The sequence below is a fragment of the Salvelinus sp. IW2-2015 genome, unplaced genomic scaffold (genome assembly GCF_002910315.2).
Source record: "Salvelinus sp. IW2-2015 unplaced genomic scaffold, ASM291031v2 Un_scaffold16276, whole genome shotgun sequence".
Classification (NCBI taxonomy): Eukaryota; Metazoa; Chordata; class Actinopteri; order Salmoniformes; family Salmonidae; genus Salvelinus; species Salvelinus sp. IW2-2015.
This window is the reverse complement of record NW_019957520.1, coordinates 45128-72119: the sequence shown is the minus strand read 5'-3', so window position 1 is coordinate 72119 and position 26992 is coordinate 45128. Positions and strand designations below refer to the sequence as shown.

At 41.5% G+C, this 26992-nt stretch overlaps 2 protein-coding genes and 1 long non-coding RNA gene across 4 annotated transcripts; 1 reads left to right on the top strand and 2 right to left on the bottom strand.

The window, feature by feature from the left end:
• Positions 1–315: 315 nt before the first annotated feature.
• Positions 316–12067, bottom strand: LOC112080346 (uncharacterized). Its single transcript, XR_002896172.2, has 3 exons — positions 11564–12067; positions 9610–9709; positions 316–506 (listed from the first exon to the last, which is right to left on the bottom strand). It is a non-coding gene; the product is annotated as an uncharacterized lncRNA (long non-coding RNA).
• A 5034-nt stretch (positions 12068–17101) lies between these two features.
• Positions 17102–18933, top strand: LOC112080350 (pro-neuregulin-4, membrane-bound isoform). Its single transcript, XM_024146081.2, has 5 exons — positions 17102–17180; positions 17440–17490; positions 17609–17702; positions 17924–18076; positions 18197–18933. The coding sequence occupies exons 2-5, from the start codon at positions 17481–17483 to the stop codon at positions 18270–18272; spliced, it is 333 nt and encodes a 110-aa protein (XP_024001849.1). The 5' UTR covers positions 17102–17180; positions 17440–17480; the 3' UTR covers positions 18273–18933.
• Positions 18934–19868: 935 nt separating this feature from the next.
• Positions 19869–22525, bottom strand: lactb (lactamase, beta). Of its 2 annotated transcripts, none has more exons than XM_024146080.2 (6): positions 22009–22525; positions 21779–21845; positions 21453–21643; positions 21001–21307; positions 20739–20904; positions 19869–20608 (listed from the first exon to the last, which is right to left on the bottom strand). In XM_024146080.2, exons 1-6 carry the CDS (start codon positions 22375–22377, stop codon positions 20086–20088), a joined length of 1623 nt encoding a protein of 540 aa, XP_024001848.1. In that variant the 5' UTR covers positions 22378–22525; the 3' UTR covers positions 19869–20085. The 2 variants fall into 2 exon arrangements, with proteins under 2 accessions (XP_024001848.1, XP_024001847.1); XM_024146079.2 differs by having other exon boundaries at positions 22003–22511.
• Positions 22526–26992: the final 4467 nt, after the last annotated feature.

Below are 26992 nucleotides of genomic sequence, written 5' to 3'. Positions count from 1 at the left end.
CAAATAGTGTAGGCTCACAGGCATATCAGTTAATGCCTTGACAATGTAAGGATGATACTGAAGTATTTACAGACACATATCCTCATAGGATCCCTCACCATCGGTATGATGAATTTGAATTTGAGTGATTCAGTATCATGTCAGGTACCATTATGATGAGCTGTTACTAGCATGATAGAGAATGAAGGCAAACATTTTCTCTGTCAAGGTAGATTATGGATAGTGCTTAGTTCTGTGTCAGTTATGCTAATAGTACAATTATCAAACACACAGGGGAGATGTTTTCAGGTACAATCTCTGTGTCCACCTACCCCTCTCTGTTGTCCTCTTCGTCCAGGTTGGAGATGAGCTGGGATCCGGCCAGGGAGATGTCCAGCGCGGCCAGAGGCAGGTCTCTGTATGCAAAGCTGACCACCTGGACCGGAGCGTGACACTGGTTGTCCTCCTCCACCTGCTGGGAGATCACCTCCAGCTCTGAGGCTCTGGCCTGGGCCTGGGGAGGGGCCCTGGAGGACACAATGTACGGAACACCATGGACACTCTGTAAGTAGCACTCATATATGCAACTAAACAAATGAATATTTTCTCACAATCTCATCGTAACAGAACTTCAGAGTATTTCTCCTATTCAGTTAATTTTCAACACTAAAACCCAGGTGTGGGTAGGACCCCATCCTCTCTCCAGCTCAGCCAGTAAAGATGAGAACAGGAATCCCAACCTGCTTGGCACTCTGCACAGAGTAGCCAATGTGAAGACATCAATAACCCCAGAGCTTAGCAAGGGAGGAGGCCATTGATTACAAGCCAGAGAGAACAAAATATATTGTGCTGGAGAGCCTGTAGATAGTTGGGGACTAACAGCCTGGTGATATGTGGAGGTAAATAGTGTACACAGGGAGGGAGAGAGGGAGAGAGAGACCTATGAAATGTTAATGTACTGTAGTCAGCCCTGGAGAGGAAAACATCCCCTGCTCTTCACTGACTTATGACTAATTCATACTTAACATACCTGCTTACTTCAAAGGTTGCTTTCTTATCTGCATAGGTACCCACAATCATTTCAGACACAGTGTCTGACAGGGTGGTGTAATAGTACTCTTATAAATCCTTACTACGTCTATGCATTTCAGTGTACTGATATGATGCTGTAACTAACAATTGGCTACTGGGATGTGTTTGCCTCAGGGAAGAATGCCCCCACATACCTCACATGCTTAACATTGAGAGCCAGTGCATTCCAACATTATCTGTACCCTTGGCACCTCTCCTTACTAGACGCAAAACAAAGATGCTATCAGTCATGACAGACACAAACTGTTCACTGCATCAAAATCACATTTCCAAACAATCACTGGCGAGACTAGGTTCCATTATGTGCAGGGGCCGCTTCAGTGGCTTGTTGCCATCCTGGGGAGGGGGTGGCTTGGTGCACTTTGGTATACTGCTCCATTCCACCCAACCTGGTCTCAGAGCATTTTGTATTATTCTGAATGTAAATCTGAGACACTCCATTTGGTATGATATGTTATGTTTCGTATGGTATGTATTCATTTGTGAATGTCCATCATGCATTTGTATGATATGTTACCAATTACAATTCGTATGATATGTAAGAAATTTGCTACATGTACAACATGTACACATTTTTCACAATGTACAATTTGTCACGAATTTGATAAATGTATGATATGTTATGAATTACAATTTGTTGTGGCTAACGTTTGCTAACACTAGCTAGGCTAGGGGTTAAGATTAGGGTGAGAGGCAGGGTTAAGGTTAGGAGTTAGGTTAAAAGGTTAAGGTTAGGGTTGGGGTTAGGGGGAGGGATAGCTAAAAGGGTTAAGGTTAGGGGAAGGGTTAGTTATCATGCTAAATAGTTACAAAGTAGCTAAAAAGTAGTAAGTAGTTAAACAGTTGCTAATTAGCTCAAATGCTAAAGTTGTCCGTGATGACATTCGAATTCGTAACATTTGGATTGCTAGACGTTCACGTTATACGCCTACCCATTCACCCCGACAAACCACCCTCCATTTGTTTTTTGCCTTAAATAACATTCTGTCTATATATAACCATACCAAATGCAACATATCATACTATTTTGAGTGTCCCGGATTTACTTTTACTATGTTACGTCTACTCTATGAGACCAGGCTGTTCCACCTGGCAGGCAAGGCAAGGGCACCCAGCACACCAAAGGCTAGAAATCTTTTCAAAGACATGCAATATTAGCAAATGCAACAAGGAAGCTTAAACATAGATCTCCCTGAGCATTGAGTGTCCTACCTCCCATAGTCACACCATGTGAATAACACTGTACTAGTTTAAAGAACATGGTGCAATGCATATGCATATGCTCTAATGTAAGAAGTATCTCACGACAAATATAATGTAGGTAATATAGGAAAATATATATATATAAGGAAGACCATTTCTTTCTGTAATGTAATCATTGCCAAGAATTGACTCCCCTAGAATAAAAGGTATCCATGGCTCTGCCTCCAGTGTGTTTACACCACTGGGACATAAATCACCACATGACAATCAATAGAAATATCAAAATAAAATACCCGGCTGAGACTTGAACCTTTCAAGTCCAACTCATTGAGTCTGAAGGAGGACATTTTAATGCAGCTTGTCAAAAAAGTAGAGTAAAAGCTTTTGAAATTATGGTTCAGAGTATGGATTCAGAGTATTGATGACGAACTTCACCCATCCGTTGGCTAATTCAATGATTAATAAAGTTGATTACAATTGTCAGAATCTGGAGGTCTGAAAGCAAATGACAGATAGAAGAAAGGCTTTATATACTATACTGACTTACAGTATAACCATTAAAGGCCTCATATACTATACTGACTTACAGTATAACCATGAAAGGCCTCATATACTATACTGACTTACAGTATAATCATGAAAGGCTTTATATACTATACTGACTTACAGTATACCAATAAAAGGACTGGCCTGATAATGTTGATAAAATATGTAAAAGGACATACACGGAGTGTACAAAACTTTAGACTGACCAGGTGAATCCAGGTGAAAGCCATGATCCCTTATTGATGTCACCTGTTAAATCCACTTCAATCAGTGTAGATAAAAGGGAGGAGACAGGTTAAAGAATGATTTTTAAGCCTTGAGACAGTTGAGACATTGATTGTGTACTGTATGTGTGCCATTCAGAGGGTAGATGGGTAAGACAAAAGATATAAGTGCCTTTGAACGAGGTATGGTAGTAGGTGCCAGGCGCACCAGTTTGAGTGTGTCAAAAAGTGCAATTCTACTGGGGTTTTCACACTCAACAGTTTCCCATATGTATCAAGAATGGTCCACCACCAAAAGAACAACCAGCTAATTTGACACAACTGTGGGAAGCATTGGAGTCAACATGGGCCAGCATCCCAGTGGAACGCTGTCGACAACTTGTAGAGTCCACGCCCCGACGAATTGAGGCTGTTCTGAGGGCAAAAGGGGGTGCAACTCAATATTAGGAAGGTGTTCCTAATGTTTTGTAGACTCCAAGTATATTACAAGATAGCACACCAAAGACAAGATTACTGTAAACTATTAGGGGAAAAAATAGTACTCTCAATTTCTTGTTCTCTATATACAGTTGAAGTTGAAAGTTTACATACACCTTAGCCAAATACATTTAAACTCAGTTTTGCACAATTCCTGACATTTAATCCTAGTAAAAATTCCCTGTCTTAGGTCAGTTAGGATCACCACTTTATTTTAAGAATGTGAAATGCCAGAATAATAGTAGAGAGAATGATTTATTTCAGCTTTTATTTCTTTCATCACATTCCCAGTGGGGAATTTTACATACACTCAAATAGTATTTGGGAGCATTGCCTTTAAATTGTTTAATTTGGGTCAAATGTTTCGGGTAGCCTTCCACAATAAGTTCCACAATAAGTTGGGTGAATTTTTGCCCGTTCCTCCTGACAGAGCTGGTGTAACTGAGTCAGGTGTGTAGGCCTACTTGCTCGCACACTCTTTTTCAGTTCTGCCCAAACATTTTCTTTTGTATTGAGGTCTTTGTGGGCTTTGTGATGGCCACTCCAATACCTTGACCTTGTTGTCCTTAAGCCATTTTGCCACAACTTTGGAAGTATGCTTGGGGTCATTGTCCATTTGGAAGACCCATTTGCAAACAAGCTTTAACTTCCTGACTGATGTCTTGAGATGTTGCTTCAATATATCCACATAATTTTCCTTCCTCATGTGGCCATCTATTTTGTGAAGTGCACCAGTCCCTCCTGCAACAAAACACCCCCACAACATGATGCTGCCACCCCTGTGCTTCACAGTTGGGATGGTGTTCTTCGGCTTGCAAGCCTCCCCCTTTTTCCTCCAAACATAACAATGGTCATTATGGCCAAACAGTTCTATTTTTGTTTCATCAGACCAGAGGACATTTCTCCAAAAAGTACGATCTTCGTCCCCATGTGCAGTTGCAAACCGTAGTCTGGCTTTTTGATGGCGGTTTTGGAGCACTGGCTTCTTCCTTGCTGAGCAGCCTTTCAGGTTATGTCGATATAGGACTCGTTTTACTGTGGATATAGATACCTTTGCACCTGTTTCCTCCAGCATCTTCACAAGGTCCTTTGCTGTTGTTCTGGGATTGATTTGCACTTTTCTCACCAAAGTACGTTCATCTCTAGGAGACAGAACGCGTCTCCTTCCTGAGCGGTATGACGGCTGCGTGGTCCCATGGTGTTAATTCTTGAATACTATTGTTTGTACAGATGAACATGGTACCTTCAGGCATTTGGAAATTGCTCCCAAGGATGAACCAGACTTGTGGAGATCTACAATCTTGGCTGATTTCTTTTGATTTTCCCAAGATGTCAAGCAAAGAGGCACTGAGTTTGAAGGTAGGCCTTGAAATACATCCACAGGTACACCTCCAATTGACTCAAATGATGTCAATTAGCCTATCAGAAGCTTCTAAAGCCATGACATCATTTTCTGGAATTTTCCAAGCTGTTTAAAGGCACAGTCAACTTAGTGTGTGTAAACTTCTGACCCACTGGAATTGTGATGCAGTGAATTATAAGTGAAATAATCTGTCTGTTGGAAAAATTCCTTGTGTCATGCACAAAGTAGATGTCCTAAACGTCTTGACAAAACTATTTTTTGTAAACAAGAAATTTGTGGAGTAGTTGAAAAACGAGTTTTAATGACTCCAACCTAAGTGTATGTAAACTTCCGACTTCAACTGTAGGACCTTTTTCTTGGGAACAGATAGTTGGGTTAGTAGACAGCAGTGTGCTGTAGGAGAGGTGCTCAAAGTACAAACATCCTCGTCCTCTCAAATACTGCTGACCTCAACAGAATATACAACTGAATTAAATCTAGCCCTGAATACAGTATTACATGCACATTAAAATGTGGTTTTGTAGAGGTTGTTCAATTTCCTGTAGAAATACACACTCTGACATTCAACAAGATAGAGCTATTTATTTGAAAGCATTAAAGAAATGCAGACTAATGCAACCTTGTGTAACAAGGGGCAAATAAAAACTGCAATCCCAATTGAAACGTTTAAAAAAATAACTCCCATTTGCTCATACAGTGTTCTCATTATTTCCAGTGCTCTCTCTGTAAAATAAAGCCATCCATGTCTGTCATAGAATTACAAAGTGCTGCTTCAGCAAAGCCTCATGTTATGTAGAGGGCATCCGTATCATTGTCATTTTGAGTGCTTACCACCACACTGTTCCTGGCCCGCTGTCTAGGACTCTGTCACACTGTCTCACCCAATAAGCATGTCAGCCTGGTTGGCTGTTCCTCAATGGAAAGCAATTCAGTGCTCTGATACCATCAGGAAAGCCGCAACAACGTGCCAAACTTAAGCCACATTTCCAGCCACCGCCCCTGACTCCATTGATGATGGCCATTGATACACCAGCACATTTGTAAAATCAGATCTTTTAGGTAATAAGATAATGAAAATCAATATGCGCGTCTTCGCTTTACAAAGTGTGCATGTGTTGGGGGCACTTTCCCCATCTTCATCCTGAATACTGTGAGCGTCAACTTGAGAAGACAGGACTTTGTCCCATTGAATGAGCTTGCTTTCATTATAAGGGTTAATATACGATACAGCTAATTCCTCCTGCTCCTGTACCATCCCAGCTATGGGCCACTCTATCAGCAGACAGAGAAGATGTGTGTATAGAGAGATGAGAAGATGTGTGTGTACATGGACGTGATGTCAGGCTCAGCAGAAACCTCTGCAACAACATTTGCCAGACCTCCAGCACCAGCTGCTACATAGAGCAGTCAAGCAACAAGCTATAAAAATTACAGCCAATAGTGAGCTATTATATTATTGATGATCATAGACAAATCTAATTTACTGCAATAGGCTTTATAACATACTATTCAATGGATAATACACAGCAAAGAATACTATAATGTGTAACTCAACGTTCTCGTAAACCAATGTTTTGAGGATCTGTGTGGATTCGAAGGGAATGGAACTCACTGAGCTATTAAACCACAATTAACTGGCTTTAAATCAGAGTATTGACACTGGCACTGGTTTCTGACTAATGCTGTTGGTTGTAGTAGCCTTGTTGTCTCAGTAAATACCTCATGGGACCTACGGTTTGAAGTGCTGGATACATCTGCCCGCAAAACATATTATGTAATGTCATGTAACATGTAACATCATCTGTAGGAGATTTAAACTTCCCATTTTTGAGCTAAATGTGGAAATGGTGACCTGCTAATTAGCACATCTTGTTGTAATGAGACAGGATCAAGACATTGTATGACAGAGAGACTAACTGCACTATGACAGGGGCTCACATGACCACAGAAGTTAGTTACAGTAAATGTTAGCTGGCCTGTTTTAAACACATATGACTCCGCAGGGTGTGTAGTGTACTATATTTGTGTGCTGAATGGAACAAAATGTACAAATAACTCTGAATAGGGCCTGGAGAAAGAAAACAGCCTTACTACATAAAAAGCACACACCAACCACTACTGTTACAGAGTACTTGTCATCAAACTAGCATGGATCATCTGCAATGAGAAGAGCTTACAGCTAGTTTATTCAATATGATTTAATACAGAAAATTATATTATTGGATGACACTCGGAAAGGTAATACAGATCATTCTTCTTTTTGTCAGTAAATGTTTGCGTCAATCAATATAAAAACTGCCTTTGAATACAATTGGAAAAGAAAATGAATAAATAAAAGCGTCCATAACTTTAACATGTTCAATGCTATACTGAATGTGAAATATATTATAAATCTGTTCACTCACAGGGGGGTTATATCTTGAGTCGTAACTACACTACATGACCAATAGTATGTGGACACCTGCTCATTGTGCATCTCATTCCAAAATCATGGGAATTAATATGGAGTTGGACCCCCTTTGCTGCTATAACAGCCTCCACTCTTCTGGGAAGGCTTTCCACTGGATGTTGGAACATTGCTGCAGGGACTTGCTTCCATTCAGCTTCAAGAGCATTAGTGAGGTCGGGCACTGATGTTGGGCGATTAGGCCTGGCTTGCAATTCATCCCAAAGGTGTTCGATGGGGTCAGGGCTCTGTGCAGGCCAGTCAAGTTCTTCCACACCGATCCATTTCTGTATGGACCTCGCTTTGTGCACGGGGCCATTGTCATGCTGAAACAGGAAAGGGCTTCCCCAAACTGTTGCCACAAAGTTGGAAGCACAAAATCGTCTAGAATGTCATTGTATGCTGTAGCGTTAAGATTTCCCTTTACTGGAACTAAGGGGCCTAGCCTGAACCATGAAAAACAGCCCCAGATCATTATTCTACCTCCACCAAACTTTACAGTTGGCACTATGCATTGGCGCAGGTAGCATTCTCCTCCGCCAACCCCATATTCGTCGGTTGGACTGCCAGATGGTGAAGCGTGATTTATCACTCCAGAGAACGCGTTTCCACTGCTCCAGAGTCCAATGGACCTTTACACCACCCCAGCCGACGATTGGCATTGCGCATGGTGAGCTTAGGCTTGTGTGCGGCTGCTCGGCCATGAAAACCCATTTCATGAAGCTCTCGACGAACAGTTCTTGTGCTGACGTTTCTTCCAAAGGCAGTTTGGAATTTGGTAGTGAGTGTTGCAAGCTCTCGGCAGTCCCCTTCTGTGAGCTTGTGTGGCCTGCCACTTCGCGGCTGAGCTGTTGTTGCTTCTAGATGTTTCCACTTCACAATAACAGCACATACAGTTGACTGGGGGAGCTCTAGCAGGGCAGGAATTTGACAAATTGACATGTTTGAAAGTTGGCATCCTCTTCAGTAAGGCCATTCTACTGCCAATATTTGTCTTTGGAGATTGCATGGCTGTGTGCTCAATGTTATACACCTGTCAGCAACGTGTGTGGCTGAAATAGACAAATCCACTAATTTGAAGGGGTGTCCACATACTTTTGTATATATAGTGTATTTCTCCATCTCTGACTCACTACAGTATGTCTCCTGTTACTCTTAGTATATGCAGAAATACATCATAGAGAGTGAGAGATGATTTAAAGGACTATTCTATAATTAAAAGAACAGTGGGGAAAATATCTCTGCAGACGTGATCACACCACACAAAGATTTCCCATCTGTCATTTCACGAGGGTGTCGCTGAGGACCGACATCATTAATTCACGTCTTCCTGTTAACCAGAAAACACATCACAATTCTGTTTGTCGCCCATTGGACAATATATTGTCCCACTGTGTTTTCTTTCAAACAGGCTCCATTTGGACACAATGCTGATAACCTCAAGGTCTGCATTGAGCTCAGACAGAGATCTCTGTAGGACTGGCTTTAAACAGAAGATGCAGCTGATTGAACCAATTCTGCATTCAACCCCACCTCACCCCCATCTCTCTCCCACCTCTCCTTCATCTCCCACCTCACCCCCATCTCCCTCCCTCCCACCTCACCTGCATCTCCCATCTCACCCCCATCTCCCTCCCACCTCACCTTCATCTCCCACCTCACCCCCATCTCCCTCCCACCTCACCATCTCCCACCTTACCTTCATCTCCCTCTCACCTCAACTTCATTTCTCTCCCACCTCACCATCATTTCCCTCCCACCTCACCCTCATTTCTCTCACCCCCATCTTCCTCCCACCACGCCATAATCTCCCTCCCCTTCCTTGGCCATAACCAGGGATGTCATCAGGCTGCAGAGGCCGTCTTGGGGACCACATAGCGACTCATTATTTATAAGAGAAGATGACAAGTGAAAATCTCTCCTGCATGCTAAGAGATGGCAGCAGAGGCAGTCTGGTGACTGGTGGTAGTTCTCTTGGAATGCCCAGCACAGGAGTACCTGCTCCCCTGTTGCTCCCCTGTTGCTCCCCTGCTGTTGCCCTGCTGCTCCCCTGCTGCTCCCCTGCTTCTCAGGCTCAAAGTCCTTGGCTGAAAGGGTATGAGGAAATAGACAGGAGCTGTTCTCATAATCAGGCCAGACCATGCTGGGGTTCCCATCACAAAACCTGTGCTAGTAATAGCGGGCAGTCGGGGTACAACGAGCAAAATGCATAAGAACAGGATGAGAGGTTTTGATGTGTTAAACAGATATAAATATCAGTAGTCATGTGTTTTACTTACTGGGGGTTGCTCATGTTGCTGTGTTGTTTCTGTGAATGGACGTCGACACGATTGTTACTCTTGATTTAACCAGAGAATAGAGACTTGGCTCACACCACACCTGTGGAGAAAGGTTAGGAAACAAGGAAGTTAATCACAGTCTCTCCATAACTCTTCACATTCTGACAACAATGCAGTATACACATCTCATGTATAACTTGTTCATTATACTTTTAACTATTTAACATTTGTTTTGAATGTCATGTTCATTAAATGTTTTATGAATTCACAGAATAGATCGAAAACAATCAATTGATATACATAAACATTCTCATGCAGTATAGCTCTGCTATGGGAGTCCTCTGACATATTTAACTCTGCACCAGGGGCTCAGAAACATCACATCACTTGCATAACAAGTAAGGAAGGATGAGAACACTTTATGCAATAGGAAATAGATACATTGAAGAGTTAATTTACAGTCCATTCCAGCAGCTTTCCACAGAGTAAACATGAGCGAAGAACAGCCAGGTACATAGGCTTTACCCAGACAGAATCACAAAACTCTGAGTCTTTGAAAAGGGGTATTACTGCACAGACAGCTGCATTCCCCACATTGCAGGTATAAACTGAAGCTCAATTTGCTAGTGTCTCACTTTCGAAAAGTCTGATGAAGTTGTCAGCAGCAATATAAACACATATCAGTAAGCAGCATGGGCTGTAGAGGTCGTTTAACCTGAGCTTCAATCATTTAAATGCCGGGGCGGAGAGGAGAGGTTAATTTGTATAGCGTTGTATGAAGTCAGTGTAGTGTCTGTCTTACAAACAAAGGCAAAGGGAAAACCTTCAGACACACAAGTTGTGGTGTGGAGTCAGTATTCGGAGCTATAGCAGAACAGAGTAATGTAGTATAGCACAGCAGATTAGATGTCATTCTAGATAAATCAATTCAGGTCATTCAAGGACTAGACTGTAATATTGCATCACTGCAATGCCCAAGAAAAAAGACTGCACACAACTGGCACCTATAGAAAATCTGGCCACAGCACAGGCAATAGTGTAGGCTATGCAGTGGAAAGGTTGTTCGACCAGTGCAGACAAGACAGTGAGTGAAATTAAAGAATTTGAGATACTGCAGGATTTCTTATTTTTAAAGAAACCTGTCAATCACAGTTCCTAATGGATGGATGTGGCCATAAGTCAAGGGCTGGACTTGACAACCTATCAAACAAGTTAGGTCTTTGAAACAAGCTCTCTGGGACCAGGTAGAATATTGCATAAAATATCTATCAATTCCAAGACTTGAGTAAATACTGTATACTCATCATCAAGATAAGAGATCCCTCTAGCAGGCTGTAGATGAACTGTTGCCATATACAGTATCCATGTTGTCTCCAACATAGCTCTTGCATTCCTCCATACAGACAATAATTACTTGATTTTCAAACGGTTTCCCCTGGAAATTAAGACATACAACAATGCAGCCATTTCATATTGTCCTAACCCTTCACTTCCCAATAGTCTACTGTCTACATTTTTGTATCCACCTCCTCCGTCAGAACCCAACATGTATCCTACATTTGAAGTTCCCCCAACAAACACATGCTTTTACCTTAAAAACGTGTCAACACTGATCCCTGCTAAACTGATTAAGGCTACTATGTCTCAATTATTTTTCACAAGGCCCTGGACAGCTTTCTACAATGACTATTATTCTGGTTCAAAGCACGTGTAACAACAGATATATAGGTTGCTACTACACAGTATATACTAAACATAGTACATTATATGTTTTCCTGATAATTTAGCAAAGCCATCAATAGTGCAACAACGATAAATTACGAATACGACAATTATGGTGGTCATTAAGACGAAAGTAAAAGAAAAGGGGGACGGAATGGATGAAAGAGCAGAAGTCACAGGCGGGAAGTATCAAAATGATTTATCAATATGCTATTCTGACAAATAAACCTACCTTTTATGCTCTACATTGTTGAAAGTATGGTCGTGACTCATGCCCTCCTAATGATGATGGTAATGTCTCCCTTGCCGATGATCACTGTGAGCGAGGCTCGGTTGCTGTGTGTAGGCTGCTGCTATCCTCTTCAGATTTGGATTGGCTAACGACCCGTGCTGCTGCTTAGAATACAGGGCACAACGAAAAAGCCCGATCCTTATTGTAAGCATCATCATTCACGGAGATGCTTTTAAATGTCCACCACTATCCACATATTCAGTTAAACGTCATCTTTCGGAAGGAGGGCATTTTAGTGCCCAAATCTCGCCTGCTCACAGGGTTTCCCTACAATCACGCTAGGGACTCCATGTGCCCAGTAATAGGTTAACCAGGAGCTGTCCAGGTGCTGAATTGTGATCCCGCATCATCCACAGAAGCGAGGCAACAAACTATCTCTCACAATGAAATGTGAGATGAAAATCCGAAATAACTGACGTCTTTATGGCAGTCATAACGAGGTTTTTCAAGCCKCCGCCCCCCCCCCCCCCCCCCACCCCCAAAAGCGTCGATGTAAAAACACTCTCGCTTCACTTCACCTCTTCAGAGCTTCATCTGTGTTCCTCGCGATAACATCGCAGTGATCGCAGGACAGCATCCAGTTCCAGTCACCTTGCTAAATATTAACTGGATGGCAAAAGGCTTGCATTCTCAAAGTTTTTCTGATAAAATATCAAACGGATTTTGTCTGAGACAATTGGCTAAACCATGGTGTAAAGAAACAATCAATCACATAACTTTCATAGATCTAGTATGGGGGGATATAGGTTCCTCAAATGATGATACTTGACTGACATTGAGGCAATCTTGAATTTAAAAAAAGTAGTAGGCCTATTTAAAGCGCCATTCAGTAGTTGAAACAACAAATAAGTGTTCTCATCACCCCTGTTTTTGTAAAAAAGCTGATGGATGGGGCTGGAGAAATGTAACCCCTCTCAAATTCATAGACAGAGCTATGGATGGAAGGACTGACCATCCATGATATCAACATTATAGTTTGAACCACTTTTACTTTGTTTATAAACACTGGAGTAAAACAAGCGTATATGTTGGGTTCTGATGGGGTAAGACAGTTGAACTAAGCTCATGAGGCATTTCTAAGTTACATTCTTGAAGAATCAATGGGTATATATCATTAATTCAGAAGTCCAAAATTGGATGAAGCAACTGCAGATTTCCCCTTTAAACATTAGTGAGTATGATTACAAGTGGTAGCACTTATCCCTGACTTTTATCTTTGACATACGTGTATTTTAACATTGAATGTTTGTGATTTTTAAACTGCACGATAACCAAATATTCTGAATAGCCAAATTTCCCAATTTACAATCTATAGTGTTGGACCTGACAGTTAAATTCTCAGCACTATGTGACAAGATGATCACTCCCTTATGGTGTTTTTCAACATAGCAAAAGGGTTATTTGATCAAATCAAATCAAATTCTATTGGTCACATACACATCTTTAGCAGATAATGGGAGTGTAGCAAAATTCTTGGGCTTCTAGTTCCGACAGTGCAGTAATATCTAACAAGTAATCTAACAATTCCCCAAACAACTACCTAATACACACAAATCTAAAGGGATGGAATAGGAATATGTACATAAATGTACATAAATATATGGATGAGCGATGGCCGAGCGGCATAGGCAAGATGCAATAGATAGTATAAGATACAGTATATACATATGAGATGAGTAATGTAAGATATGTAAACATTATTAAAGTGGCATTGTTTAAAGTGACTAGTGAGACTCTATGTAGGCAGCAGCCTCTCTGAGTTAGTGATCGCTGTTTAGCAGTCTGATGGCCTTGAGATAGAAGCTGTCTTTCAGCCTCTCGGTCCCAGCTTTGATACACCTGTACTGACCTTGCCTTCTGGATAGTAGCAGGGTGAACAGGCAGTGGCTCGGGTGGTTGATGTCCTTGATTATCTTTTTGGTCTTCCTGTGACATCAGGTGCTGTAGGTGTCCTGGAGGGTAGGTAGTTTGCCCCCGGTGATGCGTTGTGCCGACCGCACCACCCCCTAGAGAGCCTTGCGGTTGAGTGCGATGCAGTTGCCGTACCAGGCTCTCAATTTTGCATCTGTAAAAGTTTGTCAGGGTTTTAGGTGACAAGCCAAATTTCTTCAGCCTCCTGAGGTTGAAGAGGCCTTCTTCACCACACTGTCTGTGTGGGTGGACCATTTCAGTTTGTCTGTGATGTATATGCCGAGGAACTTAAAACTTTACACCTTCTCCACTACTGTCCCTTCGATGTGGATAGGGGGGTGCTCCTTCTGCTGTTTCCTGAAGTCCACGATCATCTCCTTAGTTTTGTTGATGTTGAGTGAGAGGTTGCTTTCCTGACACCACACTCTGAGTGCCCTCTCCTCTTCCCTGTAGGCTGTCTCATTGTTGTTGGTGATCAAGCCCACTACTGTTGTGTTGTCTGCAAACTTGATGATTGATTTGGAGTCGTGCATTGCCGCGCAGTCAGGGGTGAACAGGGAGTACAGGAGGGGGCTGAGCATGCACCCTTGTGGGGCGCCAGTGTTGAGGGTCAGCGAAGTGTAGATGTTGTTTCCTACCTTCACCACCTGGGGGCGACCCATCAGAAAGTCCAGGACCCAATTGCACAGGGCGGGGAAGAGGACACAGGGCCTCCAGCTAAATGATGAGCTTGGATGGTACTGTGGTGTTGAATGCTGAGCTGTAGCCAATGAACAGCATTCTTACATAGGTATTCCTCTTGTCCAGATGGGATAGGGCAGTTTGCAGTGAGATGGCAATTGCATCGTCTGTAGACCTGTTAGGGTGGTATGCAAACTGAAGTGGGTCTAGGGTGGCAGGTAAGGTGGAGGTGATATGATCCTTGACTAGTCTCTCAAAGCACTTCACAATGACAGAAGTGAGTGCTACGGAGCGACAGTCATTTAGTTCAGTTACCTTTGCCTTCTTGGGTACAGGAACAATGGTGGCCATCTTGAAGCATGTGGGGACAGCAAACTGGGATAGGGAGCGATTGAATATGTCCGTAAACACACCAGCCAGGTGGTCTGCGCATGCTCTCAGGACACGGCTAGAGATGCCGTCTGGGCCAGCAGCCTTGCTAGGGTTAACACGTTTAAATGTCAACGTCAACAGTAAAGAGGCGACTCCGGGATGCTGACCTTCTAGGCAGAGTTCGTCTGTCCAGTGTCTGTGTTCTTTTGCCAATCTTAATCTTTTCTTTTTACTGGCCAGTCTGAGACTGGTGTTTTGCGGGTACTATTTAATGAAGCTGCCAGTTGAGGACTTGTGAGGCGTCTGTTTCTCAAACTAGACACTCTAATGTACTTGTCCTCTTGCTCAGTTGTGCACCGGGGCCTCCCACTCCTCTTTCTATTCTGGTTTACGCTGTTCTGTGAAGGGAGTAGTACACAGCATTGTACGAGATCTTCAGTTTCTTGGCAATTTCTCGCATGGAATAGCCTTAATTTCTCAGAACAAGAATAGACTGACGAGTTTCAGAAGAAAGGTCTTTGTTTCTGGCCATTTTTAGCCTGTAATCGAACCCACAAATGCTGATGCTCCAGATTCTCAACTAGTCTAAGAAGGCCCGTTTTATTGCTTCTTTAATCAGGACAACAATTTTCAGCTGTGCTAACATAATTGAAAAAGGGATTTTAAATTTATTTATTTAAAAAAAATTATTTCACGTTTATTTTACCAGGTAGGCCAGTTGAGAACAAGTTCTCATTTACAACTGCGACCTGGCCAAGATAAAGCAAAGCAGTGCGACAAAAACAACAACACAGAGTTACACATAAACAAATGTACTGTCAATAACACAAAAGAAAATAAAAATAGAAAAGTCTATGTACAGTGTGTGCAAATGTAGAAGAGTAGGGAGAAAGGCAATAAATAGGCCCTAGAGGCGAAAATAATTACAATTTAGCATTAACACTGGAGTGATAGATGTGCAGATGATGATGTGCAAGTAGAGATACTGGGGTGCAAAAGTGCAAGAAGATAAGTAATAATATGGGGATTAGGTAGTCGGGTGTGCTATTCACAGATTGGCTGTACAGTGATCTGTAAACTGCTCTGACAGCTGATGCTTAAAGTTAGAGAGGGAGATATAAGACTCCAGCTTCAGAGATTTTTGCAATTTGTTCCAGTCATTGGCAGCAGAGAAGTGGAAGGATAGGCGGCCAAAGTAAGTGTTGGGTTTGGGGATGACCAGTGCAATATACCTGCTGAAGCACGTGCTACGGGTGGGTGTTGCTATGGTGACCAGTGAGCTGAGATAAGGCGGGGCTTTACCTAGCAAAGACTTATAGATAACCTGGAGCCAGTGGGTTTGGCGACGATTATGTAGTGAGGGCCAGCCAATGAGAGCATACATAATGATCAATTAGCCTTTTAAAATTATAAACTTGGATTAGCTAACACAACGTGCCATTGGAACACAGGAGTGATGGTTGCTGATAATCGGCCTTTGTACGCCTATGTAGATATTCCATAAAAAATCTGATGTTTCCAGCTACAAATGTAATTTACAACATTAACAATGTCTACACTGTATTTCTGATCAAGTTGATGTTATTTTAATAGACAAATTTGCTTTTCTATCAAAAACAAGGACATTTCTAATTGACCCCAAAATTTTGAACGGTAGTCTATATGTATATATATTCTTAATCCATTCCTTACTTAGATGTCGTGCATTTTGGGGAAATGTTGTGAAACTGTTAAATATTACTTGTTAGATATTACTGCACTGTTGGAGCTAGAAGCACAAGCATTTCGCTACACCCGCAATCACATCTGCTAAACACGTGTATGTGTCCGATACATTTGATTTGAACTGCTAACGGTTTTGAAGAAGTCCACAGAACAATGTTTCCAAGAATGCTGGAAGTGTTGAGGCAGGAGAAATGTCATTAAGATGTCCAGAGCAAAGCAAAGTTCCCACGATTCTAGCTATGCCTGTGCTGTTTGTTCCAATTCCCTCTCACCATACCAGTCATTCCATTGCCTCTCACCAAACCCACAGATTGTCTATTTAAAGCCAAGTTGAAGTCACACGGAAAACAAGTGATCCACCAGGTGATCCACGCCCCACCTGGATAGATTGTGTGATGCAATGATAATTACTTGGCTTTGACAAACTAATCCATTAATGTATCATTACAGTGAATGCAGACACCTATTGTCTGTTTGAAAGTAAACCACTACTGCACATTTTCTTAGTGAAATGGCAAAATTGGAAAATGATCGTCATTTCCACAAGTGAGGAAGCCTTTGTTTACTTACTCTGTAGTGGGGATATTGTATTCTGAGGCAGTCATTGAAAACAACCCCATTTTACTATATCAGGCATCCTACCAAAATGAATCAGAATCAATAGAGAGAATCCTGACATTTAGCATGCCATTTACAATGTGGACAAACAGCTATCACAACATTTCTGGACTCAAAGGAACACGCCCACATTTGTGCTTTTGAAGGCCCAACAAAAAGCAGTTGGCAGAGTTATTTTCAACAGTCTGTCTCTGTGGATCACATTAGAAACCTGCACTAACCTTACCACAAACTGGGATTTCCTGAGGGGGTAAGGACAGATTCATAACAATACTATTTGTAAGAGAATAACAAACCTCTTTATTATTTTCATACAACGGTGATAAGTCCTTGATATGATTAAGGACGCATAACCAGTTTACTTCTCTTATACCTTGTTTTAGTGCAGAAAGAAAGTACAAAACATTAAGCCTTTTTTCTGATTATCTTGTTGTCTATGTAAATTCATAATTTTGTCTATGTAGATTAATAATGAGCTGTTACTTTTGTACATTGTACATCATTCTTAGGTGGGGATCTTAGAGAACCCTGTCACATTCTTCAGGATCAAATGATGGCAGGTAAAAGAGTTTGGCGAAATAATTTGATCAGGAATGCTATTGAGAATTTCCATATGATGTAACTGTATTTGTTTTATGTGTCTGTTAACCTGAAATGTTTATATTCTCTCTTTTGTAGACCATGGTGACCCATGCAACGAGTTAGAGGTTTCTTACTGTATGAATGGAGGAAAATGCTTTAAAATTTATTTTATGGATACGCTTACTTGTCTGTAAGTTACTCTCTCATCACTATTCTCTAATGTCTCTAACAGTTTGTCAGCCATGAGCAGGTGTACAGTGTTGCTTGGCAATGGGCTAAGGAAGTTCTGGGAACTTCTGCATGGTTTTAGCCTTTGTTTTACTTCAGCTCAGACCAGGCAGACCTACCCTGGCTCTTGGATCTCAACTGGTGACAGCTTTCTTGAGAATAATGCAGTTCCTTCTCCCTCAGCTGCAGTGAGAACTACAAAGGTAGTCGTTGTGAGCAGTATCAGCTGTTCACCACTGCACAAGATGCAGGGGAGACAGGACTGGTCGCTGCTGTGGTCATCATTGTCCTTTTTATTCTAGTTGTGTTGGTAGTAGTAATCTACTACACCTGCAAGTAAGTAACACATTAATTTAGCTTGATTCATGAATCCATAAGTATGCAGGAATAGTGTTGTCAGGTCTGATACAGTTTCTTCTACGTCTGTGTCATTCCTTGTATTTGTTTTATTGTTAGGGTATGGAAGGCCAAACCAAAGAACCAGCAGAAAAGCAGTGAACAACAGTATTGGAGAGTAGAGCCCAGAGTATGAGGCCTGTTGTATATTGTTTTGGGGACATCGGATTGGATAACAAAATGTTTCATGGACGGTGGCATGATATAGTGTGGGTCTGGATGCTGCTGGAGATGTGGCTATGAAGGACCAGGAGGACAGAGGAGACTTATATCCACAAACATTCTGCAGCAAGCGTCAAATGTCAAGCTGCAGCCTGTTTGAGTGGCCATCAAAAGCTGAAGCTGCTGTAGACACAAAGACAGTCAGCCACAACACTTTTTCTCCATACTGTGTGACTGGGTGTAGGACTGACTACGACCTGTTACAATGGCTGCGTTTAGGCAGCCCAATTCTGATAGTTTTTTCACAAACTGTTTTTTTGACCAATCAGAGACCTGAAAAAGATAAAAAGACCAACGAGTGGAAAAAAAATCTGAATTTGGTTGCATGTGTAAACGCAGTCAATGTGTTTCATTCCAATGGCTATTTTCCACTTACACACACAATACATGCTTTTAAAGCTGGTGGATGGAATGGCATGGAGTGAAACCTGATGCCTTCACTCAAAGGAATACTATGACTGTAAAATGTTTGCTTAGTCTTTGCTTTAATTGACAGATAAGTCATTGAGTGTGTCGAAGTTCAATTGTGAATGTGCGCTTTCTCTAAGCCTGTGATACCATAGATTAGAGTACAATGGGGCAATACTTTGAATATTTCATGTAGAATTCACATGCTTTTCTCAATGTATCAATAATGCATCTATTTGTTCAACTTTCATACAAGTCAAACATGAAGTGAGCATTAGTTACAGTAAGCATCTTTCTTGTATTATTGAATGAATGTTCATGTGTAATATCACAAATCACAATAATAAATCGTACATTACTTATGATTGGGTATCAGGAAACAAGGTGTTGTCTTCAGTAATCAATGTCAATCAAGACTATTGAAGTGATGTAATTGAGCGATAAGTAAGGATGATAATTCCTGCTATAAATACAATCGTTTACATTGGGGTATTGGCATTCATAAGAGGTTCATCAATGGGTCTGGACCATAGAGAATTCAGACTTAGTGAGTGGTATATTGTAATCTCCATAGATATACCCAGTTCCATTTCAGATGCATATTTGAGCCCCAACCAACAGATGGTGCTAAGAGTCCCTCATCTTTAAATGAACTACCAGAAGTAACGTCATCTATTCATGGCCAATTAAGACCACATCAATTCACCACTCTGCCCCTGAGGTGTTTCATATGGGATGGATAGTAATGAGGCAAACCAGGGTTGGGGTGAATTTCATTAAAATTCAAGAGAGGACCCCAAACATTTGAACAGACAGTACACTTATGACGTAATGCAAACTGCTGACTATGTGGGTAGTTTCAGGTCTCTCAATACCATCATGCTCTTCCCACGCAGTATGACCTACAATTGGTTTGCTGAAGTAGATTAACCATTTAGGCACTTATCAGTATTGAACAGTGTGTGATTTCAGAAGTCACTGGTTCCTATTTATAGCAAAGCAGTATACTACTGACACCTAGTGGTGAGATTAGTAGGCTCAGTTCAGCAAAGGTGAGAATGGTTGTCACTTATCTGCATCAAGATTAACAACACTACCAAACTAATGACTTAATATTTATTTAATGCACACCCATGTCAAACAATGTATTTTATTACTCAACAAAACAGGCCAAAATTTATAAAAAGCAGTATCAAATTCAAATATACAAATGCGAGCTGTTGATAAATCATTCATCCACTGAAATTGGAAAATATATTGTAGTGCATTGATACTTTGCGGTGGTTTTAACCTATATTTGTAAACAATATAAACTCTCATTAGCCTCTGGCTTTGTCAAACTCGTGGGCGATTTTCAGTGCTGTGCTGTTGAGTCCCACAGACTGCATGTTAGTGATGATGGTCACCACTATTCCCTGAGGTAGGGCTGTAGTCAGTCCTTCGGGCTGCTGGACTGTCTCGCTGGGCAAAACCAGCAGGACACTGCTGGCCCCCACGGCACCCCCTGTGTGCGAGACATAATGCCTGCGGCTCCTGCACTGGCCATACTTCTGCTCCTTCTCCACCACCAGCCAGCCCTGTGCATACAGCCCATCCTTATCCCAGGAGGCCTCTGTCTTGTCCACAGGGGCCCACAGAGCCTGGGCTGTCTCTGGTTTAAGGAAGCCAGGCAGGAGGTCTGTGCAGTCCTTTAGGTTGGCCACTTGGTAGCTGAAGAGCAGAGCATTCCCAAACAGGAGCAGGTCTCCCACAGTGGAGAGAAAGCCACCTCCTGCCCACTTATAGGAGTTATCCACGTAAGGGCAGTTTACTATGCGTCCTTTCTTATTGAAATGATAAAACCTGCAACAACAAAAAAATTGTTTGTTTGAAAAAAAAAACTAAAAATAACCAGAACACAATAACAAAGCTGATCTTAGACGAATCGACCACTGATATGCAGTGAAGCAAAAGGAGATTGGTCACTCATTACCTTGAGCGGTTATAGATAATGGGGTCATTCTCATCTGGCACAGTGTTGAGCATGCCCAGTTCCCTGAACATCTTCATCATGTGATCCAGGAAGCGCTGGCCAGCAGCTCTCTCCACCACGGCACTGAGAAGGGTGAAGGCGTGGGTTGAGTACAAGAAGGTGGTGCCTGCAGATGACAAACCTAGTTTACTTTCACGTAAATTAATTTGAATACACATAAGACTAATTTGATTGACAGCGATAACTCTTTCATAGCTCCTACCAGGTTTGAAAACGAGAATGTCGTCTTTGAACAGGTCCAAGGCATGAATGACACTTTCATAGCTGTCTTTCAGGTAGTACTCTTCTTGCTCAAACTCTTTTTTCTTCTGAGCCTGTTTGTTTTCCTTGCTCTTGGTGCTGCTGTCCTCGGTCTTGGGGTTGTTTTCAGACAAGCTCTTTTCCTCTTTACCAGGCAGTTTTAAAGGTCGTTTGGCCTTCTCCCTGTCCTCCCTCACTTTCTTGTCATCCTTCTCGTAGTGCCGTATGCCACTTAGATGAGAGAGAATCAACCGTGGAGTTATTGTCACCTACATGTCAAAGAGAAAAAACATCCTCAAGAACCACACAAAAACAAATATCTGGAAAAATTTTGGGAAAAATAGTGCTTGAGGTGAGAGGATCATGCTCGTTTGGAATGCATCTTTATTCCAACTTCTCAGAAACTCAATTTACATCTTCTCCCTCAAACTGTTTTTGGGGGAACTCAGGGACGTATTTCTGGACAGGGGCATCGAGGTCAAGCTTCCCCTCCTCCCACAGGCGGGCTGCTGCTGCTGTAGTTAGGGGTTTACTGATGCTGGCGATCCTCAGCACTGTCTCTGGTCCACAGGGCACACGGTTCTCCAAGTCAGCATAGCCAAGTCCTGCAACATGGACATCAGTTAATTAGGAGACTGTTTGACACAGCAGCATTATGCATTGCAATAATTTGTGAACATATGAGGAGTAAGTGTATTGTGTCTACTACAGTGAACCTAAAGGTACTGCATGACACCAACCTTCGCACCAGACTTGAGAGCCATCCACAGATACACCGACCACCAGCCCTGGAGCCCCAACCTCATCCTGTCACACCAAGCAAAAAAGAGGCGATGGACAGAGATAGACAGAAAATGCATGAACATGTTCTGACATGAGGTTGAGCTGCATGCGTCAACAGAATGTCATGTTAAACATTTAATTTCAGGAGAAAAACATTCTGCATGCAAAAAACGTCAAATACCTGTACCTTTATCCGCTGAACAAGGTCTCTGCTAACTTGAATGGCAGCACCATATCTTCCAGTTTGTTGGAAGTCCTCTTCACATGTGAGCTCAGCTATGTCAGTATGATATTTCAATCCCAAAGCTAAAACAATGCCCGCACCTATTCCCCCAATCCAAAACTTTGACCTTGAGTAAAACCGAGAAGTTATTAGACGTGAACGTCCGAAACATTTTCTCTGCTGCTGTTGTAACACGACAAATGTCTGTTGTTCTAACAGCTGGGGGCACCGAGTTGGAGTCAACAAAGAGGAATAGCAGCGCGCGGTCACCGCAGAACAATCTTTACACTTGACACAAAAACGCTTGAATGGCGAGTAAAATAACCGCGACATATTTACTTTATTGTAGCCTATCGACCGACTGACATTTGCTTTACTGTAGAAAATCGCTACAATCGAATCGAGTTTGAAACATTTCCTGAGTTCCCTGCTTGCGTCAGACAGAATTAATCAATCCCCGATCCAGACAGCACTAGCCAAATGACCAATTGGGAGCTCAGATCAACAATTTCAAACGCTTCTTTTTCTTCTTCGATGAGGTTTAACGGCGTTTGGCATCCACTAGATGTTGCATTACCGCTACGTACTATACTGGAGTACAACCCCCTTATCCTTTGCTTAAAACATTATTAACCTTTATTTAACTAGGCAAGTCAGTTAAGATCAAATTCTTATTTACATTGACGGCGAACAGTGGGTTAACTGCCTTGTTCAGGGGCAGAACGACAGATTTTTACCTTGTCAGCTCGAGGATTCAATCCAGCAACCTTTCGGTTACTGGCTCAACGCTCTAACCACTAGACTACCTACCACCACAAATTTAAAAAATAAAATACCCTTCCACCTAACACTACACACACAAACACATTTCTTTTTAAATAAAATTGAAAATAAAATAATAAAACATGTAAATATTAAGAATACCACCCTACTCCACTATTTAAATCTATTTAGTCCTACCTCAGGCCAACAACTTGAAAGGATGGGACACCACCACTTAACACACCCTGTAACTCTTCTGCTGTCAAGTATCGCACACCCAAATACCTCTCTGCAGCTGCCACCACATCCTCAATTTTCGGAGACTTACGTTCCATCCCTGCAGTACAGTTGATAACCATTGCTATGAATGCTAAAAATCCAATTTTACTGAAACATATATCACTTGTTGGCCTATCCCTCTGTACTGGTACAGATCTACTACTCACACCACTCCTCTCAGGATCCCTCCCTCTTGACCCATCTTCCTCTACTTTCTTCACTGCCTCAGTATATGTCTTCTGCACTACTCTAACCATGGAAACCTCAACCTGCCTCTCACACAGGATATTTCTGATCCCCAGCCCCATGGGCACCCCTACAATTAACATATACCACTACTTTCCCCAATGTTAAACATTCCTTTGTCTCATGCCCTTCTGCACACCTAGGAACCTCCCTCCTACACACTGCTGCCACATGCCCATAAGCTTGACACCTGTAACAACATAATGTGTTTAGCACAAAAGCTTGTACAGGATAACTTATATATACTAACATAACTTTGTCGGGAAAAGACAACATAAAAACTCAAAAGAACAGACAATGACTTCTGTTTCACCACTCATGCCACCCTGTTTGCGTGGTACCAGACGACGAGCATCACAAACACTGGGAATTTTCCCCTTCAGTTGATCAACTTTGACATTTAATGCTACCCCAGTAATCCCTCCTTTCAATAGCCCCCTTTTCTTGGGAGCAAAACAATTCACATTTCTTGCCCCCATTCGTTTAAAGTGGAAGCAGAAACAAACAATTATCACAAGACCACTTCTGTTAACCTCACCGATTCCACAGCACCCAACTCTGTTTTCACCCACCATGAAACCACAAATGGATCCGCCAAAAGGCAAGGGTCCACTTTTCCCCAAAACTTCACTCCTACGGTCACGGACTCATCTTTATCCTGACCCTCGGTGATGTTCTCGGCGCCCGAGGCTTGCACCACACCTGCCTCTCCTTATGACAATACTGGACTTCTCCTGACATACATCTTGTTCTTGCCTTCTCAAGGGACGCCATTTAACCGGCTGTCACAATCTCAGTACAATCAGCACGAACCCCTCAGGATGTAGCGCTCAACAGTGCTTCCCACTTATAAAACAGCTGCTTCGTCTTGATGTTCCTCTTTATCGAAAGCTACTGCAACGCTTTTCCATCTCAAACAAGTGCGCTCTTCCAACTACCATCCACCATCCATACCCGACTGCCTTCACTCCAGTTCCCGAGTGAAAAAAAACAGTCTTCCCTATTTCAAATGCAACAAATGCACTTCATATGCCCAGCCTATGAATGACAAAATTTGTGTTATAGAATGGAATATTTCAATTGTATCAAATTCATACAAACATTTTGATTGAATTGAGAATTTTTTTTCTCTTAGGGGCAATTACTTGGGCACTAAATCTGCAACAATATGACAGCATACCACAACCAAACCTCAATGACACACCACACAGCCATTCACATCAAATTCTCAATACAATACCGACATCATAACTAGGATTCAGGTCTACAAAATGGCATAAAAAAAATGTAATGTCCATAAAAAAAGGACCAGTAAGACAGATGGCCCCATGATTGCTTTTTCATTAGTATCCTTCCTTATCCAGATTGTTATTCATACTGATGACCATCTCTCTGAGAGGTGATGCAACAGTAGTAGTTGGTCTATGTAATTTCTTTGGCCGACAGTCCCCTTACCTTACATTCAGTTTATCACCCAGTCCCCAGGGTGACAAAGTACTCTCTCAGAGGTTACATGCCAGCACATGGCTCCTGTCGGCACCTAGAGAGTAACAATACCCTCTGTTCTGTATGAGCTTGTTTACATTTTCACTCTTTGCAATCTCACCTGTCATACAACTAGTTGTATTATGATGGGTCATTTATAATCCAGTGACACAGCACGTGGCCTATTACAATGCATTTAAATTAAAACTATAAAACCAAGCTTAGTACCAAAATATAGATGCCAAATTACATAGGTAGACTAGACTATATTCTTGCATGACCTCTCTCTGGAAGTCAAACCAACACCTAGATCAGAATGAGCAGTCAATGTAACAAGGTTGGAAGATGAACAGATTACCATTTGTTCTGGAAACACACACGAAGCTGAGGTTGACAAGGTTGATAATGCAGCACTGTATTTAAGGAGTCCACTTAATTCCTCTCAAGATGCCTTTTAAGACATCCTACAAAACACAATCAATTGGAACTTTCTAAAAATAGTGAGGATACTTTACAATATATATAAAAAACTGATTAAGGACAATAACCAAATAAAAATACTCCACTTTAGAAAATCTCAAACTGTGCCGTTTTATTTATATTCACTATTTTTTACATTTCAGATGATATACATTTTTAAAAAAATAGTAAAAAGAAGTGAGGCAGACCCACATGATTCAAATCATATTTCTAGACAAGACAAAAATGTTGTTTTCGAACCATGGTTTAAACAAAAAGGAAAAAAAAAAAAAAAACAGGAATGCATTTAGCAAGAATGTTGCCATAGAGATTTTGTAATGAGTTTAAGGATGAAAAGAAAAACAAATATAATTCTGGAGTGTAAGTAGATCCCTTTCTAACCACGGATTGATATAGGCAAAAAAAAAAAAATCAGTATACAAACAAAATGAATTTTGGCCTTTCCTAAAATGTCCTAGGGTTGTTCCACGAAAAGAGTGCTTTTTGCATCCCTCTGATATGTTAAGTAGAAATTGTGCACCAATATTGAATTTAAAAAGCATGTTATATTAAAAGGAAGTGCTTTTTAATATAAACATGGAGAATTCAATAAATCAGATTTTTTTATAGAATAAATACTTGCTAAAGTGCCAAAATCCTCTAGGAATATTTTACCCCACTTAACCCTAAAATGTATTTACATTTCCACCATCATTGTAAAGACCTAGTTTTGTTTCTTTGAAACTATTCCTTTCAACAACAAAAAAATTCAAAAGAAACATTGATCATAGTCAAATTGGAAAACCGAGTGGGTCGAGCATAACACGTCAACTCTGTTACCCATAGATACAGGCTAGAAATGTTTTAATTGCATTCAATTACCACTCCCTGTTGCACACAACAAACGTCTATTTCCTATGTCACAAGGGGATTTATGGATGATTTAAGATGAAATCGCCAACCCTGTTACGGTCTGACCAACCCTGTTACGGTCTGACCAACCCTGTTACGGTCTGACCAACCCTGTTACTTTATTTGGTACTTACTATAGTATTTTTCCTCCTCTTGAGATGGGAAAACATTGAACATGAATGTGCTCGTCATGACAGAATGTTTAAATTAGGTGAAATCAAGAAACACTTCTCAAAAAGGTACCGAATTGGTGAAACAACCCCCTAACACAGCACCAATATACATGTGGACAGGCTAATCCAATGTATACTTACTTGAGGAAACTAAGAAATACAGAAGTCTTCAAAAACTAAAATCATGTGTTCTCCTACACTACTAATTCTGTGCGTACGTTGAAGTTGAATTAAGTGCAACATTTTTCCACTTTGTCTTTGATTGAAATGTAAGGTATGTGCATAACCAGGGTGAAATGGGTATGTGCCAGATTCATCCCCTTCAATCTATCAAATGCAGATAAAAATAACCTTTGTAGCAAATGGCACATAATTTCACCTGATAACTTGTCAAAAACAAACTAAACTCAATGATTACAAAATGCTGACATCATTATAAAATCAGCTGGCAAAAATAGAAGTGTTTCTCATTTTGGGTTTCATTAAGGAAATGTTGTACCTTCCTTGTTGAGTTCCACTGAAAGCAGGATGGTGCAAAAGGAAAAGCATCAGTTTGTGTGTTCCTCAACATGGGCATGGAAGGAGGGTTCATGGCATGCGAGGTGCAAATACAGAAAGCCAAAACCAGTGGG

Bases quoted from the DNA above. Each gene is read 5' to 3' on its own strand.
- lactb (XM_024146079.2), bottom strand. From the start codon at position 22,377: ATGTCGCGGTTATTTTACTCGCCATTCAAGCGTTTTTGTGTCAAGTGT. The intron at 20,905-21,000 runs GTAGGAGCTATG...TGTCATCTGCAG, and splicing joins CATTCTCGTTTTCAAACCTG to GCACCACCTTCTTGTACTCA. The intron at 20,609-20,738 runs GTAATGAGTGAC...TTGTTGTTGCAG, and splicing joins ATTATCTATAACCGCTCAAG to GTTTTATCATTTCAATAAGA.
- LOC112080350 (XM_024146081.2), top strand. The intron at 17,703-17,923 runs GTAAGTTACTCT...CTTCTCCCTCAG, and splicing joins ATGGATACGCTTACTTGTCT to CTGCAGTGAGAACTACAAAG. The intron at 18,077-18,196 runs GTAAGTAACACA...TTTTATTGTTAG, and splicing joins GTAATCTACTACACCTGCAA to GGTATGGAAGGCCAAACCAA.